The sequence below is a fragment of the Podarcis tiliguerta genome, assembly GCF_965153285.1.
Source record: "Podarcis tiliguerta genome assembly, chromosome: 4".
Lineage (NCBI taxonomy): Eukaryota > Metazoa > Chordata > Lepidosauria > Squamata > Lacertidae > Podarcis > Podarcis tiliguerta.
The window spans coordinates 64,073,559-64,094,951 of NC_139537.1; the positions used below are offsets into that span (position 1 = coordinate 64,073,559).

General features: G+C 41.0%; 1 protein-coding gene and 2 long non-coding RNA genes across 15 annotated transcripts in view; 1 reads left to right on the top strand and 2 right to left on the bottom strand.

Moving 5' to 3' along the window:
• Positions 1 to 4,081: 4,081 nt before the first annotated feature.
• On the bottom strand, positions 4,082 to 10,472 carry LOC310676131. Its single transcript, XR_014510420.1, has 3 exons — positions 10,264 to 10,472; positions 5,178 to 5,342; positions 4,082 to 4,641 (listed from the first exon to the last, which is right to left on the bottom strand). It is a non-coding gene; the product is annotated as an uncharacterized lncRNA (long non-coding RNA).
• A 1,051-nt stretch (positions 10,473 to 11,523) lies between these two features.
• On the top strand, positions 11,524 to 20,005 carry LOC310676129. Its single transcript, XR_014510418.1, has 2 exons — positions 11,524 to 11,779; positions 19,806 to 20,005. It is a non-coding gene; the product is annotated as an uncharacterized lncRNA (long non-coding RNA).
• GLRA2 (glycine receptor alpha 2) overlaps positions 13,807 to 21,393 on the bottom strand; it is a 112,876-nt gene continuing 105,289 nt past the window's right edge. For 3 of the 13 annotated variants that reach the window (XM_083437468.1, XM_083437463.1, XM_083437462.1), the window contains exon 10: positions 13,812 to 15,292. In XM_083437468.1, the coding sequence (XP_083293594.1) occupies positions 15,005 to 15,292 (288 nt within the window). In that variant the 3' untranslated portion in view covers positions 13,812 to 15,004. Of the gene's footprint in view, positions 15,293 to 21,393 lie in introns of all 13 variants that reach the window. The other 10 variants (XM_083437465.1, XM_083437469.1, XM_083437467.1 and 7 more) reach the window with 8 other exon arrangements.

Consider the following 21,393-nt stretch of genomic DNA (forward strand, 5'->3'; position numbering starts at 1 on the left):
TCATAAGCAACCAGTGTTGACATGAAGTCGGTTGTAGGTTGCACAAGCAGGCCCAGCCTACTCACAAAGGTGCCCAAGTATTTGCCTGGTCTGTTGGCTTGGGACAAGCTCCATGTGAATGGGTGTGTCCTAATCTTCAAAAGGATTGCTCAAGGGACATGGCAGAGGTCGGGACAACATCTGAGCATTCAGCTAGCCATGAACCTTAGAACTCTGCTTTAGCTGTTGATTTGCTTGGACCATGTAGTCATAGAAAGCTTTGGGTGATCATTGTGCTGAGAGTCCATGTGCTGTAATTACATTGTGCTGAGAGAGCCAAGAAGGCAGTGTTGGCTACAAGTCATTGGCTTTACATGAATCGATGAACACTAAGATTTCAAGAGCATTCCTATTGTTAAATCCCAGTAGCTGGGATTTCCAATTTAAAAAAGGGGGGGTGTTACTTCTCTCTTCAGTACCTGCTGCATCTTTTCTAATTTTATCTGAGTTGGTGGGGCACTTGCTAGACATGTTATATGGAATTTGATTGACAGTGGTGGTAGCAACCAGGATACTAAGGGCCAGGGACTCATCAAGAAGCAAGGACCTGTTCATAATACTTGAGAGAGTGCAGAGAGACAGGGCCTTTTGGGAATGGCACCAGAGTTTTGAATACTTACTTTCTCCACAGCACACTTTAATGCACCAGATGAAGCCAATCTTATTTGACTAAGCTTTTAATAGATGAAGATTTAACTCTGTATTTGCTATTTAATGCTGATACATGAAACTCCATAAAATGCAACCTAGAACAGATCAGGTAGATACGTAAAAAAGGTGTTTAGACACTGTCCTTCCTAATAAAATTCTAATTTGGATACAAAGGGCTCACCTTTTATCAAACTGGCATGTAAAGTTCTGTGCTATGTCAATGTGAATGGTAAGTAGAGCAGAACCAATCAGATCTTAAAATTTACCTGCTTTTATTGAGATCATATTGAATGCATCAGTTAGAAGTTGTGACTTATTCAGGTGTTCTCTGAAATATAATATAAAATGACAGAAAATAATTACTGGCATAAATGTAATGACTATGTACATCATAGAAGGAATGATTATAACCCAGGCATAGGCAAGCTCTGCCCTCCGGATGTTTTGGGACTACAACTCCCATCATCCCTAGCTAACAGGACCAATGGCCAGGGATGATGGGAGTTGTAGTCCCAAAACATCTGGAGGGCAGAGTTTGCCTATGCCTGATTATAACCTGATGAGCTCATTTCACGCCCGCCAGAAAAGGGTAAATCCATTTATGATCCGGAATAGGAAGGGCAGTCTGTGACCTGTATTTACATGAGGATCTGGCTGTGCTAAGCCAGGCACGGAGTTACCAAAGCAACTGCAGCTCATTGCTTAGCCTCTTCTTTCTAAAGCATGGATAAGAACACAGCTGCGATCACATATAGAGTCAAACATAGGGGAACTTGATAATTGTAAATTTAAAGGAATAATTGGGAAACAGCTTCTGCATAATTTTAATCCATCACACTATTTCAGACATTAGCTTCGTAAGTGAAAACTGGTGGATATTCGTCCAACCCTTATATTTATTCTGCTCTAACAACATGTTCTCCCCACCAGGAATTGTTATGTTCTCATTTTAGTGATGAAATAAAGATGCAAAAGAGATACACTAATCTGGAGAGTCTTGCACAGCTACTGTACAAGGGGGAGGGCGGACTTGGAAAAAGACTTAACATTAGGATCCATTTCAGCAGAGAATATCATCAAGGAATTTCTCTTCGGTGAGACGGCACTATTACAATCTCAACAGAATTGTTGTAGGGAGGTGGAAGAACATAATGCAGGGAGGTGCAAACGTAATGGGTGCTATATAGAGCAACAATTCATTGTGGCAGAGTGTGAAATACTATGCACACTTACTTGCGGGGTGGGGAGCAGGGAACTTTTTGTGAACTCAGTGCTCTTCATATGCATAGGATTAGTCTGCAGGGCTAAAATCCTGGGCATGTTTGTGGGAATGAGGCCTCCCGCCTCCGGTGCCCTTCCACTGTTCGGATTCCGTTCTTAGACCGAGGTAAAGTTCTCAAACCGACACTATTTCCGGTTTTGTGGAGTTCGTAAACCAAATCGTTCTTAAACCGGACTGTTCTTATACCAAAGTACCACTGTATAGGGAAAGTGGAATCAGCACTGCCTGCAATATACCTTGGGGACTGCCCTGATTTCCCAAGCAACTCAATCCAACATCCTCACAGAGCTCCCAGGCAGTGTGAAACAGCTTGCAGTCCATGTGGCGCTGAGGTCTGAGCTATAAACATTGTATTAACATTTATGAGGATCCAGTGACCCGTTGCTGTGAGGGTTGGCAGCATTATCGGAATTGCCTCCGCTTTTGCAAATCCATGCTCACGACGGGCCCAGGAGCACTTTGGAACTGGCTGAGCATGAATGAGTATGTGTGGTTTCTTGAGGGGGAAGCCCCATTGTGTGCTGTCTCCATAAGACAATTTCATATCCATAGCTTCAGTAAGCAGTGCCTGCTGATGGGAATATCACACGAGCAAAGGCTAGAGAGAACCCTTTGTAATCAAGGTTGGGATCAAAAGAGAACAATAGCCGCTCTCCTCAGGCATCAGGCAGCAATTTATTTCCATGCATCATCTCCCAGGAACGGTTGGCTGCTGATTCGATTCTCAGTTTTTGGACCTGCTCTGAGGCTACAATAAAATGTATCAAAATCTAGAAGGTACCCAGAAGGTACCATCTGCTCCAGGCCCAGAAAGTCATCCAAGCTCACGTTAGCCAGAACCATCCCATTAACTGTCTGCCAAAAGTGGAGTAGGCCAGAAACTCAGAGCGGTGGGAGCTAAGGTCCACAAGTGCTTTTCTTTTCACTCATTCCCACCTGGATATTTTCCCTCATTCTGGGGTCGTCTGTGTTGGAAGGCTTATGGTCACCACCTGTTCTTTCAAGGTAGGTTCATTTGATGACTGAATGATTCAGCAGAAGCAGCTGCTGTCTCTCTACACAGCCTGTTTCAGTCATAAATGATTCCGATGGACATGATAGAACAACAACACTTTGCTGTGTGCCCATTGGTGATCTTAGGCTCTCCACAGAAAGGCTGGTTAGAATGTCATGGTTTAACATTATGGGAAAAAGAGACTGAATGAGATTTGGGCTTCCAGACTTCCTTTCTCCCCTTCTCCCTATCCACAGAAGGGAAATTGGAAGCTTTCACTTAAAATTAACCAGAGGACCCTTCTTGTGATTCCTGAAATCAAGAGACTGTGGGTTGCTGTAAGTGTGATTACTTAACAAACCAGGTTTGATCCTTGTTTGTATAAACTAACCATAGTTAGGAAAAACTACCGTTTGTTGAGTTTGGATATAACAGGGAAACTGGTCAGTTCTCAAGTAAAAGCTTTCAAAAAAATTTTCACATGCAAGGTGGAAGAAGAGGGGGAAGTGCAGAGCAGGAGGCTTGTGAGGTAGTTTTTGTAACAGGAAACCATGGTTTAGTATAGCATTACATTGAAGTTATCTATAGAGAGGAAGTGCTGAGGTGCCATTTGCTATACTTACAGTGAAAATGGCACTAATAATTTCTTCTGAGAGAATAACACAATCATCTATTTGTTACTTTGACGCGTTGTTCACACCTGTGCATTAGAAAAGAATAACATGGACATTGTTCAAAAATAACATTGAAATTGGAGTTAGAAGTGATGAGCATAGGTTCATTGCAAATAGACAAAAACCTTCATGTTCAATATATGAAATATCAGTTATTTTCCAAGACAATTCTTTACAATCTGTACTATTTGATTTTTCTTTTGTTCAACACTCAACATCGTCTAGGCCTAACACTATTTTCATTAATATATGTCCATGTTACCCTATTACATGCATTCTTGTGCACATTAGTTGGCACATTAGTTGTGCACTAGTTGCCAAATTTCTCATCCATCCCTACCTGGTGTTCAGAAGGGACCAATGGGTCCACAATTGCAAAGTGACTCAGGGCTCCTAAAGGCAACTTTTTTATTGAGCATTCACCCTGGTTTACCTGATAAAGTTTAACCTAACTAACAAATGAGAAAGATAACTTAGGAATGCATAGGCGGAGTTGAGCAAATATTTTTTGAAAAAAAGTAAATGCTTTCATTTTATTGATGAATGCATTTTTGATACCCACAGCCAAGTTGCCCATCAATTATGCCAGAGTTTTTGCAGTGGGGAAGACATTTTGCACCACCACCAACCCAGGGACCCTAAACAAGGTTTAAAAGCTATGCTGAAAAAAATACATGAAGCCAGGGTAAATGCATTTTACTTTATCATTTTTATAATTACATGTCTGCTGTGCCCTTGAGAATAACGCTGCCCATGTCTGTCTGCTTCCTTGTACATTTTCTTCTTTTCTTCTTTTCCCCTTGAGCATTGTTTGCTTTACAAATGTTCTTTATTCTGGCCGGTATCTGCTTCTCTGGCACAGCCAAGTGCGGCGCAAACAGCCTCGGCGTCTCTTTCTCTACATTCAAAGAGCCAATTATGTTTTGAAATGTAGTCAGCTACTGCTTCCGAAACATTTCATTGTGACATTTGCCTTGACTGCTGATAAATACCCACGCTGTCTGTAAAAAAACAAACAAACGAAAAATAGTTTATGGGATGAGCATCAGATTGAATTGAATAACACATACCAATCTCAGAGGGGCCCCAGAAGCAACTTATTCTTGCACGTATACGGTATAACATTTCCCTAATGTTCATCCTCTACATGGTTTTTTTAGACTACAACTCCCATCATCCCTAGCTATCAGGACCAGTGGACAGGGATGATGGGAATTGTAGTCTGAAAAAAGCTGGAGACCCAAGTTTGGGAAACACCATGTCAGTGGAATAGAATAAACGTAATGCTAATCATATCTGAATGTAGTTGGTAGCACAGAAATAAAACAAGATAAAGAGATAAGTTTAAAAGAACGTTTGTGGTTCTGCAAATCAACACAGGGTGAAAAAACAGCAACAAGTAATCACAATAGAAAGGGTTTTGGGGAGGCAGCATTTGTGTGTAAACCTGAAAGGCTGCCACCTAGTTAGCAAATACATCTGATTTCTTTCTTTCTTTTTTGCAAGGCGGGGAGGGATATTTAGTAAATAGCCTTACATCTAAGCTGTTCTTTAGTTGTCTTTGTAATCCATTACAGTGTATTAGCCAATCTGAATGAGTGTAATCGTTCCCAGGGGAGCACTTCTTGGCTTTTTCCATAAGGAGATCAGAGGTAAATGAAGTGGATTGTTCCGAGATTCAATCCCAGGAGATGATTCAAACCTAAGAAGAAGATGCAACGTTTTCAGAGACATCAGCCAGGTAGGTCAGGAAGAGGAGAGTGAAGGGCAGTTATTAGTTAATGTTGCCAACGTTTCCCAGAAACCCCTGTTTTTTCTTGATATGTTAGAGCATTGATGCTGGATTAAAAAAATCACCATTATTATTCTGCTCCTTTGCTTAAAGGGAGATGATGTAGCCACTGGTCCAGACTCTCACTATTTTGTATGTGGGGTTTAACCACATACTGGCAAAGTCAGATTGAACAATTAAAGTGTGTTTGGAACTCTTGTGAAAGCAGATTTCATAAACCAGCTTTATAAAAAAAATGTAGGGGAAAGTGTGGGACAATGATTGTGTCACATGACACTGTATAACTTCACTGCAAACAAATCAGAATGAATACAGTATAACCTCCTGAAACACTTGGTCCTGGCATTTGGGAGACAGCTGGAGACTATGGAATAGGGGTGTCCAGTCCTATCAGCTCTCTGCACTCCTAACAAACTACACTTTTCTTGATTATTTGCGGAAAGCCATGACTGGTTAAAGCAGAGGAACACTGCTTTAAATGTGTAGTGCAGATGAGGCCTCTCTACTTAATTGGCTGAAGGTACTCCCTGCCCCCATTTTGCATATACCATCATTCTAATCAGTAATAATAATGACAATTTTACAGTGGTACCTCAGGTTAAGAACTTAATTCGTTCCAGAGGTCCATTCTTAACCTGAAACTGTTCTTAACCTGAAGCACCACTAGTAGGGCCTCCCGCCTCTGCCGCACCGCCGGAGCACGATTTCTGTTCTCATCCTGAAGCAAAGTTCTTAACCTGAGGTAATATTTCTGGGTTAGCGGAGTCTGTAACCTGAAGCGTATGTAATCTGAAGCATATGTAACCTGAGGTACCACTGTATTATCTATACCCTGCTCATCTGACTAGGTTTGCCCAACCACTCTGGGCGGCTTCCAGCAGAATATAAAAACGTAACAAAATGTCAAACGTTAAAAACTTTCTGATACAGGGCTGCCTTTAGAAGTCTTCTAAAAGTTGTATAGTTCTTATTCTCCTTGACATTTGATGGGAGGACGTTCAACAAAGCCAAAAACCATCTAGAAAAATTGAACTAAAAGCCAAGATGGAAGGGCAGGGGTGAGGAAGAGCTAAACTTCCTGTTCACCACTAATATAATGAGGACAAGCCACGTGATGCAATTGTGTTGCCAGACACGAAATGAACTGTGACAAAATTGATTGAGGAGATATTGCAGGGGCCGACGATAAATCTGAAATTCATCAAGGGATCTGAAAAAATGTCAAGACTGAAACTGTGGCAGGATTAATAATTTTGGCACTAAAATGAGGCAGCAAAATGTGACATTTAAATATTAATGTTGCTTCCTGATGAAGCTGGTAATCAGGCAGGGATATGCCACAAAATATTTAGGAATCTCTTGGGTTCAACATATAAGCAGAGGGACAGTTTTTCCAGTCTGTTCCTTGTAGCAGGAAACAAATCATTTGACAAGAAATGTTATGCTCTGTTCCATAGATGTAAATCCCATTAGTTTCGACATATGTTATGTGCACATAACTGAACGTGGGATCACAGCCTATGCTCCCGATTATTACGGAGGGAATCTGGTTCTCCTGTTTGCAGCAGCAGCCTTGAAGAATTGTGTGGGTTTATCTGCTCCTCATGGGGACGGTGTGTTAATTCTGCTTACATAAGGGTTAATTTGATTAGGAGAAGGACTTAGTGATGCAAGAGCCGTCTTTTCTTATTTTTCTCCCACGAGAAAGAGACTATGCGCAACTCTTGCTTGCGATGTTAAAAAGCGCAGGGATTTCACCCTCTGCATTCTTAACCACACAGTGGCAGCCTTCTCCATTCAGGATTCCTGTGCCTGGCACAGTACCTGTTTAGCAAGTCTCAGATTGTGGCACAACAGTTTTCAAAAATTAAAAAGGTTGCTGATTCAAGCCCTTGCTCAACACTCTCCTTTTGATCCTAAGCCGCCTTAAGGCAGCATTTTGCCAGAGAGATTCAAGGATATACAGGCAATGTAAATTTGCGCAATTAAGGGAGATTAAAGTGCTCTGTCAACGCTGGCCTGGTGCAACAAACCCCTACCCCCTTCTTGAAATAAGAACTGAGCTCTTTTGATGCTGCTATGTGGGGAAATGAAGTGAAAAGTGTGGGTTGAATATTATGAATATTATAATAGTGAATATTAATGGGAAGACATACAACTACCAAACAAGCAAATCAGACATAGTCTAACCTCCGCATGAGCTTTGTGGAAGTAAATCAGGATGAAGGCTCAATAAAAAAAAAGTTGTTTGGGAGGAGCCCATAGACTGGACATGGCATCCTCTCTTTTTTTTTCTTTCCCTTGAGACGTCTTCATCTTTGGTAATCAGATTCTCTCACTCATATTACATTAGCCAAAAGTTTCTTCCATTTGATCAAATGCTAGGAAGTCCCAGTAATGCTTGTCATTGCCGTGTAAAGGTCATTGTGCTTAACAGTCTTTACTGGAATGGTATTTTTTTTAAAAAAGACATCCGTTATTCTAAAATGTTTTAGCTCAATTGGGAGGGGGGTGAGAAAAAGGATATGGATTTCTTTCCTGACTATTCTGTTTTATTTCCTGCTTGAGCTTTTGGTTTATTTGCATTTTATTTGCTTTGGCTATCACTATTCAGTAGCTTGCTTGACCTTGCGTATCAAAGACAGAGGTAGGATGGGGTAAAGGAGAAACACGCTGCCCTCTCACGTGCTAGAATACTAATCTGGAGTTGGGATGAGGGGGGATTTAAAGGCAAACTTAGAAAATTGCACTTTCTGAAACAATACGTGAACCAAAACACAGCAATTGTTCAAAATTCACACTTTTCTGAATTTTGCAATGCAAAATTCTCCAGCCAAGTAGTGGGTTGTGGGTTTTTTTGCAGATATTAGGGGTAAGTGTGGAAATTAATGAATATATTAGAAGAGTTTGGATTTGATATCCCGCTTTATCACTACCCGAAGGAGTCTCAAAGCGGCTAACAATCTCCTTTCCCTTCCTCCCCCACAACAAACACTCTGTGAGGTGCGTGGGGCTGAGAGACTTCAGAGAAGTGTGACTAGCCCAAGGTCACCCAGCAGCTGCATGTGGAGGAGCAGGGAATCAAACCCAGTTCACCAGATTATGAGTCTACCGCTCTTAACCACTACACCACACTTGAATATATTAGTGAAAATAAAATACAAAATGCATTCTATTAGGGACAATTCCTTGCAAAAATGTATATATTTTGGGAGTGGGTCCTGGCCTGGGAGGGTGGGGCCCTGATGGACTTCAGATACAAAAGCTGAGGTTGCTGAAGAGGCCAGAGACAATTTTGGCTCTCTTTTAGTGCAGATGCAGGTCATCAAGCCTGAGCCTCCGCATCTACCACCCGCTATGGCATAACTGACAGCAACAGCAGCAAATATGTTCTGTGTTTAAGATAGTAGAAAAACGTGTTTATTAAGGGAAACCCACACTAAAATGCTGATAAATTTCCATAAGGAATATCTATCTATCTATCTATATACCAGAAATGAGGATAACTGATTTTAACATGGGTGAAAATGAGAAGCTGAGAGAACCAAAAATGGACAGATTTGTTCACCCATATTTGGAGCATCACATAAAAAAAGGGGGGGTAGAGAAGAGTCTAATAAATGAATAAGGTTCAGATAGATTCATGAGTGGGAATCCTGGGAAGTGCTGTTTGCTAAAGGTGCTGAGAGTTGTTAGGAGACCCTTATTCCCCTCACAGAGTTACAATTCCCAGAATTCCCTGGGAAGAGGAATTGACTGTTATCGCACTTTGAGAATTGTAAATGATAACACAAAGACTTCCCCCAATAAATGTCAACATTCCACAAATTAAAATTATCACAATATTATGCCTTATTGTCTTATCTTATATTTTCTAAATAGTGTATCGACATTTTGCCTCTCAGCTTTGGGAGACTGTTATCACTTACCATGACTGAATGTTTTTCTGAAGTATTTCTTTTTGTCTTGAACCACAAGTTTCATCGGTCTGCTTGTGCAGCTGTAGTCCTGTTTATTCCAAATATCCAGTGTTTGTTTCATTACTGAAATTCTGTCTTTATCATCTGTGCACCACAACCAGTCCTGCCTTCCCTCTCCATCGTTTGCCAGATGACACCCCTGTAAACCAGCGTTCCAGATCCTTGGAAGACACAAGAATTACCCACGCTGGAGGAATGGCAGATGAAAGTCATGGACTACATGGAATCCGCAGAAATGACTGGCAGAATCAGAGACCAGGGAGAAGAGACGGTGGAGGAAGATTGGAAGAAATTTAAAGACTATTTACAGAAACACTACAAGATTAATGAATATTAAAATAACACCAGATTGAATGTATAAGGTTATTGGAGTAAAATTTTAAGGATCAGAAGACCCAACATCTTAAGTTCTAAGCATTGAATAAGCTATATTAAGACATTCAAATCAGAAAGGAGGTTAATTATGACAGAGGGAAGGGATTTGTTGTTTAATTGTATGAATTGGAATACAGGGGAGGGAGACTCGGGGAAGTCAGAGAAGCAAGTTAATGCAAGATCAATATGAAGATAAGATTGTTTTTATTTCTGTTGTTTGTAGTATGTTATGTTTGTGTATTGTTTGTTGCTTTTGTTTTGCTTTGTCGTCTTTTATGCAAAATCGAATAAAATATTTATAAAAAAAAAACAGCGTTCCAGATTTTTCCTGCTCATATAGTGCGCATAACTCTACCTTTTCCCCCCTAAAGGAAAAGAACCTGGTAGACTCAAGACTGCCCAGAGCTGTCCCTATAGGTACACATTGTAATTATCACATGCAGACTGATTCCAGTGGCCTTCACCTAATGGATTACCTGTTGCAAGACCATCGCTCTGTATTTGTCTCTTCCAGCTGAAAGGCCTTTAATACAACGCCATCCATTACTATTGATACATGCAGCGGCTTCTATACAATCCCCGCCTGACTTTATAAATGATGGGGGAGCGCTCCAACTCTGCTGAACTGCTGTCATCAAACATACAGCCAAGCAGCCCTGTCAAAAGCATTGTCAGCATAAATGAGCAAGGCTACAGATGGATTGCTAAACAGCTCGGCTTGGTTGCATTAAGGGAAAGGTGTTGGAGGTGTGATCTGCCTCAAGGCTTGCCTTCACAAACTTGACCTGCTTTCGTGATGAAGGGTAGGGACAATCTCCCTGAAATTGAATCATGTTGCAAAAGCTGTGGCAGGGATCTTGTGCCTCTTGTGTGCAGGAGGAAAATAGGCTTAGAGAAACCACCTCGCCTTTCCGCAGCATTTTGATCTAAGTGAATGAAATCACATGCCACGAATCAAGTCCATGAATACCATTTCCAAATTTCACAGGAGAACCATTGGAACGTTTTATTTTTTGGAATGACGCGAAAAACACATTTTAAGTCCTGTCCAAAGCAAGAGGTCATCATGCTGATGTCGCACAATGCCTTGTGTCGTGACTAATCTTTAGATTCCCAAAAGGGTCTAGCAGAGGCACTACAGTTATAGAAGCAGGCTTGTGTTCTCAGGATCACTGAATACTGCTTTATTTTTGCTTTATTTTGTCGAAACCATATCTATTTTGTTTAGAAAAGGAAATAAATATTTATTTACTATGAATGCCAACAAGTCAGGCAGAATTTTTGGAGAGAGGAAATTGGATTATTCAGCTCTATCCTTTTCCTATCAGATTTAATAAATTAAGGAGATACCTATGAGACAGATCATGAAATCTCATTCCTCTTTGATTCTATCTCTGTATTCCTTAGAATACAGAGCATTAGCATAGATGCTTCAATATCGGCTTCAATTTGGTTGCTGTTTTCTGGTAATAGGTTGAGTCTTCACTCCGGAAGCTTTCTCTGAGAGACCTTGATTGATAGCTGCTGATAGCAGGACATTCACTTTGCTGTTCACATTTTGTTGGAGCACTACAGTTTTCTGAGAGAGATGCTGCTGCTGACTGAGTAGCCATTGGTTTGTGAGGTTGTTTTTTCTCCTCCTTCCTTCTTAAGGTCAATTCTGTCAGGTGCACTTGTACTGTTTTGTTGCCTCCAAGGAGCTGACTTCCCCTTAACATTTCCCTTTTCAGCTAATAACAAGACTCTGGGCAAATGTAAAGCATAGCTGGCATTTTCCAAAGTGAACAACTCCTGCCCTGTTGAATTTCTGCCTATTCTGAAGCCCTGAATAGCACAAGTTCTGCCAGAGAAAAGAAGGGGAAGGGCTGCAGCCCAGTGACAGAGCACTTCCTCCTGAAACAAAAATTGTTTGAGAGAAAACAAAGGCTCGGCATCTGTTTTCAGAGTCCATCTCCCATCAGCCCAAGGAATCACGACAAATGGTCAGGAATGGTAAGTTTTATCATCCAATAGCATCGTTTGCTACTTTGGGGATCATAGGCACCTTGTCCTGAATTCTTCCAGTATGTTCTGCCTCCTGAGTCAATGTTTTTCACCTGTTTCCCATTAGTTGACCTTGGGATTATAGTAACAAAAGAAGAAGAAGATATAAATAAAGTAGATTGCACAAGCCTAGCATGTGCCAACACTTGAAGCAGAGGGCAGCTGTCGCTCATTGTCATTTCTGCCATTGCTATTCACTTCCACAATCCCTTCTGGGCCAAACAATAAACATCAGGGAGAAGAAGCAGCAGGACTCAGATGCTCTCAGTGGTGGGATCTTTTCTGTGAGGTGGCACCTTGGCAGGTGCTCAGCCATTTTGACCTCTGGTGCCAGTTCCAGGCATTCTCTACACCTTTTGGGGAAAAAGAACCATACAGTACTACATAATTCTTGCTCAATCTCCATGTTTCTCTTTGGAGACAAACATCACCCAGCTACAAAAGAATGTTAGCATGGTTCTGTTAAAACGATTTGATAAATAGATGCATTAACTAAAAATTAACTATTAATTTTCCAAGTGGGAAAAAAAGAATGCTTAAGATTAAGGAAGGAATTTCATTTGAAATGAAAGCATTGTTGTGATTTGGCTGATAATTCATTTCATTTCTTGTAACAGATGGCAATGGTAGCTTATAAGATAAGAGCACGGAAACAAGATGTTAATAAATATTGAACAAAAAATACAAGTAGTACTAAAGGGAATCATTGCTGATCCTTGCTTTGTAATAATGGAGGATCTTTCAGGAAATAAAAGATTTTAAACAGCTATAATTCTAATTGTTTGTGAATCTTCTCTGGTAATTTCATCAGTATAAAACCCATATATATGCACTTACCTGGGATTCCCAGAGACTTGGGTAGCTTCCAGACACACCCTCCTTATTAAGCATTTATTCTGACATGTCTGCAGAAAGTTTATGTGGAGGTAATAGGATGTCTGCTGCTTATTGAGCATTCGTTCTCATTTGTTTGCAGGGAAATTACATGATGTTCCGTCAAGCAAATGTTACAACACAATTTCCAGTGCATATTCCTGTCACCTTCCTTACAGCAAAGAGTTGGGTTATTGTTTTTAAATCGGTTTGTTGCAAGAGCAACAAATCCACTTTAATTCTGCAACCTTAATTTGTTGGTGTGTGATTTAATCATCCCTCAAAATAGCAACAGCCTAGAAGTGGCCTTACTCCCTCTGCCCCAAGGTAGCTTTCAGATGATCACTAAATTGCAGGAGCAATTCAGTCACATACTTGGAAATGTAGATTTGCCTAATTTAAATGGATTTATAATAATAATAATAATTTATTATTTATACCCCGCCCATCTGGCTGAGTTTCCCCAGCCACTCTGGGAGCCTTCCAATCAAGTGTTAAAAACAACACAGCATTAAATATTAAAAACTTCCCTAAACAGGGCTGCTTTAATAAACTTTGGCAGTATTGTGCAACAAATGTAATTCAAAAAGCAAACAAAAATACTTTTTTCAGCAAGGAAAGTGATGGTAAAATGCCCTAGAAAGTGTGGGATAGCAACTGATTTGCAGGGAACCATATAACTTCTCTGCAAACAAATAAAGAAGAATGCTCAGTAAACAGTGGACAGCATTGAGTGTCTTCATAAACTCTGTGCAAACAAGTCAGAATTACTTCTCAATAAAATAGGTCATCTGGAAGCAACCATAATAGTTCAGTTTGTAGGTTGGGTTTTTTCTTGCAACAAGAACTAGCAGCCATAAAAGGAAAATATGCCCCCCCCAATCAATAATACATTTTAATTTTTTTGCAGTAAACCCTTTTGCAGAAAATGGGAAATAGCAAAGCTTTAAAAAAATAAAAATTAATAATAATAATAATAATAATAAATTTTCTTTATACCCCGCCCTCCCCAGCCAAGACCGGGGTCAGGGCAGCTAACAACGATAATAAAAACAAGTTGATTGAAATGCAACTTAAAAAAACAAGATTAAAATAAAAAAATCTTCCAGGTTTCACTCCTGCCACCCATGTAAGCAAAAATACCTCATTTTTTTGTTTGGTTTTTGTTTTCTTTTTATTTCTACTTTAGAACACATAGCAAGGATTTGGACCACATAGCTCTGGCACCAAAAGGTTAACAGGTTATGAAAATCACAGTACAGTTTTTAAAATTCTTCAGATAAGTCAATGATATTTAAAATGATAGCCACTTTTTTCTTTCTTTCTTTTTTATAGTAAAGATATAAATTAGAGGTCTGTAAACGAGTCGTGTTTACCTACAGAGCTATCAACTCGCAGCTACAATGAGAGCAGCAATAGAAAGTCAATGCTAAACTGAGCTAGGTCAGGAAACAAGTTCTTAATCAACAGTGCAATACAGGGAAATACGATAGGTCAAATTACAGTTTTGGCACCTTATGCTGAATGTCATCAATAATAAAAAATATAGTAATAACCAGGCAAAAATGAAATGAAATGAAATAAGTGCACTGTCTTAGAACCAAAATAAAACCAGCCATTTCTCAGGTTGTTTCTACAAGTGGACACTATGAAATTAACCACACCCTACACAAGTTGGACCTCAAAAACTACAGTTCTAGGAAAGCAGGAATATTAAAATGCACACCCACAAGGATATTAAAGTATAAATCGTCCCCCTTGACACCCCCCATGCCCTGTTAGTAGAAATAATTTACAATCCACAAAGGGACTTCTGGGCAAATCATTAACTACAGACATTAATGGAATGTAGCTTAGACTTGTTTCATATAGAAAGGCAGCGTTACCCTGAAAAAAGTTTGGTCCTCTTTAAACTCATTGCAGTGCAGCCATTACAGACAGTCCCATGGTAGATGCTTTAAAGTATTTCTTAAATACAGCTTAGAGACACTGGGGGGGGGGGGTTGGAGAGAGGGAAAATGGCCCCATTTAGGTTTGCTTGATCTTGGCAAGAGTCTGGAAGGACCACGCAGCAAGAGGAGGAAATCAGGGCAAATCCTCGTTTGGTGATCCCACAGTATCTCATTTTGTGCAATTGTTACCGAAACTTTCCTTTCTGTTTTTCTTCCTCTTCTAACCCCGCCCTTTCTCTTTAGTACCACAGAAAACAAAACCCTCAGTCAATGACAGGAAAGACATTTCACTCTTTATTTACAAGAGAGTCACTTTGGCTAGAAGGTCCCAGCTCAGACAGAAACGTCTCTAATCGTTGTGTATATCCTCGTGGCGTATAATTTTGTACGTAATCCAGTAAAATATATTGAAGATGAGAAAGGCCAGCGGGAAGGCCGCTCGGGATATGGTGTCGATCCTTTTGGCACGGTCCACAAACCTCTTTTTGATGGAATCGGAATCCTTTGGCGGCGGGGGCGGGGGCAGGGGCGGGTTGGGAGGTGTGGCTTTGATGGCAGCGCCATCTTTCACCTGGAGGCAGTGACCCATCCCATAGCCGCCGAAGTTAAACCGGCTGTCGCGAGCAGCATCTTCATCCTGGAGGGTAAGCAACGGAAGGGAAAGGCGGTTAATCGTCTATGCAAATCTCATTTAAGTTTTCGCCCTTAGCTGTTGAGCAAGAGCTCTGTTCATAATATCGCTTTCCAAATGGGCAGCGCCACAATATTTCCGACAAAAGAACACTTGGATATCCTCTAATTCTATTGATTTCCCCAATGGAGTGGTGGACAGATGTCATGACCAGACCATAGGACCATAGGAGACGGCCTTGCCCCATTTAGTTCAGTACTGGCAGTGAACATACCCTTCAGCAAGCACAGGCCAAAAACTGTGATGCACGTCTTCTGAGCTGTGTTCTCAGGCAAGTCATGTGACCTGTGTGAAAGTACGGAGGCCCAAAACACATGTGTTTGGGGCCCTGTGTTGTCACATGTTTTTGAGTGCCATGCTTTCGTGTGAGAGCTCAGGGCCCCCAAACAGGATGTCCCAATTTAATTAGGGCAGTTGAGCGGTATCCATGAAAAGCATTGAAGAAGAAGAGAAGAAGAGTTTGGATTTGATATCCCACTTTATCACTACCCGAAGGAGTCTCAAAGTAGCTAACATTCTCCTTTCCCTTCCTCCCCCACAACAAACACTCTGTGAGGTGAGTGGGGCTGAGAGACTTCAAAGAAGTGTGACTAGCCCAAGGTCACCCAGCAGCTGCATGTGGAGGAGTGGAGATGCGAACCCAGTTCCCCAGATTATGAATCTACCACTCTTAACCACTACACCACACTGGCATTGGGAGACCTTGGGCCGGTCACTATCTGCCAGCCCAACCTACCTCACATGGTTGCTGTGAAAATGAGATAACTCCCCATGTGTGGCATGTTAATCTTCTCAAAGATGGATTATGAGTAGCAGTTTTAGTATTATGCAAAACAACACTGGTCTCCTCAAAACAATCCTAAGAACTGTTATTCTGTAAAGGGTGCTGAGAAACTTGCTTTTAGAGGTTTCTTTCTCTTTCTCAACAACAGCCCCTTTGCAATGTCCTGTACTGACAAAATATGAAGCCGGTTTTCATTTCTGTTGCAGACCTGATCTGACATTTAGACATCCCAACACAACTCTTTGACACATGTAATTTGCTTAATATGGAGCCTGACTAAACGTTGCTTGGATAGCTTGGGTGGTATTCAACTAAGTTTTACTCAGTGTGGACTCGTTAAAATTAATGAGCACAACTAAGTTAGAGCCTGTCATTTCAGTGGGTCTACTCTGAGTAATACCATCCCTTTAGTAGTTCCACATAAGTCTTCTGCATGCTTCTGTGTAAGTCTTCTATGAGTCTAAGTCAGGCTTCCTCAACTTCGGCCCTCCAGATGTTTTGAGACTGCAATTCCCATCATTCCTGACCACTGGTTCTGCTACTAGGGATCATGGGAGTTGTAGGCCAAAAACAACTGGAGGGCCGAGCTTGAGGAAGCCTGGTCTAAGTGCTCAGCACCCCAAAGAAAATAAAATTATAAATTGGATGGATTTCTCCTCCCTTCCAAAAAGGTAGCTGTTTGATTTATCTTCCACACCAAGGGAAACATGCCCTGGTAAATTTGCAATGAATTGAGTTCCTTTTAAAACCTTTAATAGCACTTGCATAAGCATAGAGCGAAGCTGCATTCCCAGGACGCTTTTCCTGTTCCTTAGTGCTGCACGCAGAAGCAATGCAAATCCAGGTCAGAAGGTTAATTAAAGGAGAACAGGTTCTCAGCAGCCACTGTTTTGTGTTTTAAATTTATTTGGAAACTCTCAAATATGCTAATAGCTTATTATAGGAGACGTTCATCTGGCTTGTCCAGATTTTCCCCAAAATAATGAGCTTCTACTTTACACATGCCAGCCTGGAGTTCCTGATGAAGGAGGCGGCAGCAATTTAGAGAGACTTCCTTATGTGTGAGTCGCTCCCTCACACAACCTCACAGCACCTCCTCACACTGTCTTGGGGAAACTACTGACTAATTCCTGTTGCTTGCCCTTTGCTTAGCACTGCAAGCTCTGGAAAGTGACCTTAATCCGACAGTTAAGGATAAATAACTTGCCTTGTTTATTTTTTTACTGGTGGGGGCTTGGATGGTCATTGCTAAACAATGGTAGTCATGTATAATAATAGTACATGGTACACAGTAATGGCAATCATGGTTCAATAATGTCTGGGTTACAGTCCTGTCCAGACATCTTACACAACACAGGCGGGTGGTGAGAGGCGAAGCGAATAAAGATTGGCTAGGAAGTGTGGTTTTAAATGTTTCCCTTTATTAATTAGGACTCACAATTCTCAGGCCCTCCCAAGACCCATGCCTCCCTTTGTAGGGGCTATACTGACCCATAATAATCATACAAATCTAGGAACAACTCTTTTATTATAATTCGATCATTTGCTGAGATCTAGTCTGACTCTTTATCAGGAATTCTATCATTTTTGTCTGTAGGTGGATTCTACTATGTATGTATACTCAAGGTGGCTCAATTTTAGTTTTTGGAAATCAACAAAAATATTTTTTTAAAAAGAGAACAAACCTTCAAAACCCTTCCATGGCTATAGGGTTGTTATGCTAATGTAATAGTTTTATCCTACTGCCCCCATTCTTTTTATTTATTTATTTATGAAAGATTTTATTGATTTACAAAAGTATGTGCAATGTCTCTCTCTCATATTCCCCCCACCCCCAATGTAACATTTTTACAAATCAGTTTCATTTGTTGAGACATTAGGAAGAAAAGGGGGAAAGAGGTGGAGGGGGGAAAGATGGGTGTCCCCCTCTCCAATCTGAGAATGGAAGTTTTGTCAAGGATATTGAGAATTATGTTACAGGTTCATATCTCAAAGAAATACAGTTGTCAGGAGAAGAAACCACTGCTTCACCAGCTGTCATACCCATTATACAGAATGAGGTGCAAGACTGACATGCAGGGATGGGTACATCTGTGACTTATGCTTTTTATCCATTTCTAATTTTTCCAATCTTCAGTTCTGCACATTTCCACATACGTTTGTGAAATTTTAAAACAACCCTCATGAAAATTCATCAGCAACTTGGTGCAAATTTCTCCTGATACATATTTGAATGCAATTTTGCCCAATAATTTTTTGTAACATAATGAATTTTTTTTTGTATGTTAGTTTCACTAATGTATACATTTTTAGGCATACTTGATCCTAGCACTTGCATTTTTGTACATGTTACTTGGCTGGTGAACTGCATTGCAAAATTCAGGTAATTTGAAGGATGGCTGTTTTTGCTTCCTGAAATGTTTCAGAAAATATGAATTAGCTAGGTTTGCCTTTAAACAGAAACCAAATTGATTTTCTCCTCCATCCCTACTGACATGGGAGCATTCTAGACTATACCACCTCAGTAGAGGGGTTATTCTTTTTGAATCCTTGTTCACATTAAAAAAGAACTCACTCTGGGTCTATGGTAAACCTTTCCAAATAAAAATACTGATTGCAATGTGGCAAAGTAGTTACATCAGGGAGAGAAGTTTAGCATGTTTTCCCCCTCCCCCAACCAAAAGCATTCAAAAACATGACACCCACCCACACTCACCTGCAGTCTGAAGTGGTACAGCCCAGAATTCTACCACATCACTCTACCCACCACCTCATTCTGAATATGCAGATTGGCTCTTTAGCATAGATATGCCCTGAGGAGATGCTAAAAGAGGAGTGTGGGAGGAAAGTTCTGAGCTTTAAAAATGGCTTGTCAAGCAGATGAAGGATCTGCTGGGAGGAGACTCAGAAGCCACATCGTTCATGGAGGCCTTGCTATGCAGCCTTTCGGATCATGACCTATGACTGTGCCAGCTCCCTTTCCTCTACCAATCCCTGCTTCCTTTTTAAAAATAAATAAATTATATGCATGTAGGGGGTTAAGAGATGTTGAGAGATGCTTCTTTCCCTCACAGGGAGTCAGAAATTTGTGAACAGGCAACTCAAGATATTTTATTTGAGCAGCATGTGCACAAGCAATTGTATGCACATTAAAAACATATTATTTTGCTGGGGTACACAGATTTAAAGACAATATAATGGGAGTGGATGGGGAAACCCAGCCAAATGGGTGGGGTATTATGATTATAATTATTATTATTATTATTTAGAGCAAATATAAATTTTGTGGCTAGCCCACTGTCCTTCAAGAACACATGCATGATAAAAAATAGATCCTTGGGAAAAGGCCATTTCTTGTCTCCCTTGGCACTTGGCTAGGAAGTCCCTGAAAGCCTCCAAAACGGTATGTCTTGTCCTAATTATCCAAAATATGATGGGGAGGGGAAATAATGAATCCTTGCCCAGTAAGAATAGTGCAAACAAGTCCAGTGCCAACAATTCCTGCCCCCCCCCGCAATCCCATCTGCCCTGAATATTAAACTCTATGCCAGTTTTAAACGAGCAGCTGTGGTAACACATGTTCAAGAGATAAGTGAGACTTGCTTTAGCTTTGAGACTTATCTCCAGCAAACTCCTAACATGTATTTTCCTCCCAATTACCAACGCATCTTGCAGGAAGAAGGCTCATCAATGCAATTGATCGCTGCTGCCTCAAGTCTGCAGATCACCTCCCGCTAATTTAAATGAGGGTATTTCGAGCACTTTGGAAGATAGTGCTGTGTGGGTGTTCTTCCTATTGCTAAATTGATATCTGCGTCTGGGAAATGCAGGCTTCAAGTAAGCAAAGATATACTGAAATAACTGTACGGAAAACACTTCAATGGTTATGTACAGACGGAGCACTGTTTCCGTTCAACTCATTTCAGTAGCTTTTATCAGTTTTGATGCTTTTATCTTCACATGGCCCTTACAAAATTGGAATGCAATTGACTCTCAGACTCATCACATACACAAGCAACACGCATAACCTATCTGTTTTCATTGAAAGACTTTGAAACTGTTCCAAAAGGTGTGAGTTAAAAGCCTGTGAGACACAGGACATGATGAAGTGGCTAAATTTAACATGAAATTGCTCATCAACCTGGCTCATCAATTTAAACATGAAGCTCTCCTTAGCAGCCAGATATCCATCTTAGAGCTGTCCAGGCATGCCTGTTCATTCATGCCAAAGACAGGCAGAGGGGCTTCCATATTTCTGCCTGCAAATAAACTCTGCAGCTATATCAGAGCGTATCAGCCAATGCCTGAGAGAGAGAGGAGAAGCAGAGGGGTCAGGGAAGTTTTTGGAGCAGATTATAAAAAAGTGAAGAAGTTTTTCTTTTAAGGGAGGAAAAATTTGCACATTTACATGAGCAACAGCCAAAGAAAAATTCATTTAGGCATTTACCACGGACCATGTACTGAGTCCCTGATCCACTACCTTTACATTAGGAAGCAACCAGCTTAAAGTGGAGGCCACTAGATAGGCACATTTTGTAATGCCTCCTTGTCAATCGACAGTTATTGGACAAATATTGGCTCATCACAAGAGATTTCAAAGTTGCTTCCCATTAAAAACATAGACCTGGAAGTAATGCCAAGGTATGATGTCAATCACAAAAGAGCAGTCTACAAGACCAGTGGTGTAGCATGGTGTGTGTGTGCGTGTGTGTGTGTGCGTGCGGGTGCCACAGGGATGGTTGCCCTGGGTGCAACATTGTTAGGGGGCACAAAATTTCAACACCCGGTGCTGCCTCAATTCAGCTGCATGCTTCCGTCTCTGGGCTCCATTGAAAATGGCTTCTCCATGCAAACTAGGAAAAGACCTCTCCAGACAATGGAATGACTCTTCTTTTCTCATCTCTGAGGTTGCAATGTCCTGGGTGCCGCAGTTAGGCAGTTGAATGAGCATGCATACTCTATCCATTTCCCTCCTTCCCACCCACCCCTCTGTGTGACCCTGGGCACTGGCAGCCTACACTACACCACTGCACAAGGCTGAAAGGTAAGCATACAAGCGAACCAGCTTGAATCAGCTGAGGTGTGTGTGTGCGTGCGTGCATGTGTGTGTGTGTGTGTGCAAGCTGCCTTGAATCACATCAGGCAAAAAAGGATGGGTAATAATAATAACAATACAGTGGTACCTTGGGTTACAGACGCTTCAGGTTACAGACTCTGCTAACCCAAAAATAATACCTCAGGTTAAGAACTTTGCTTCAGGATG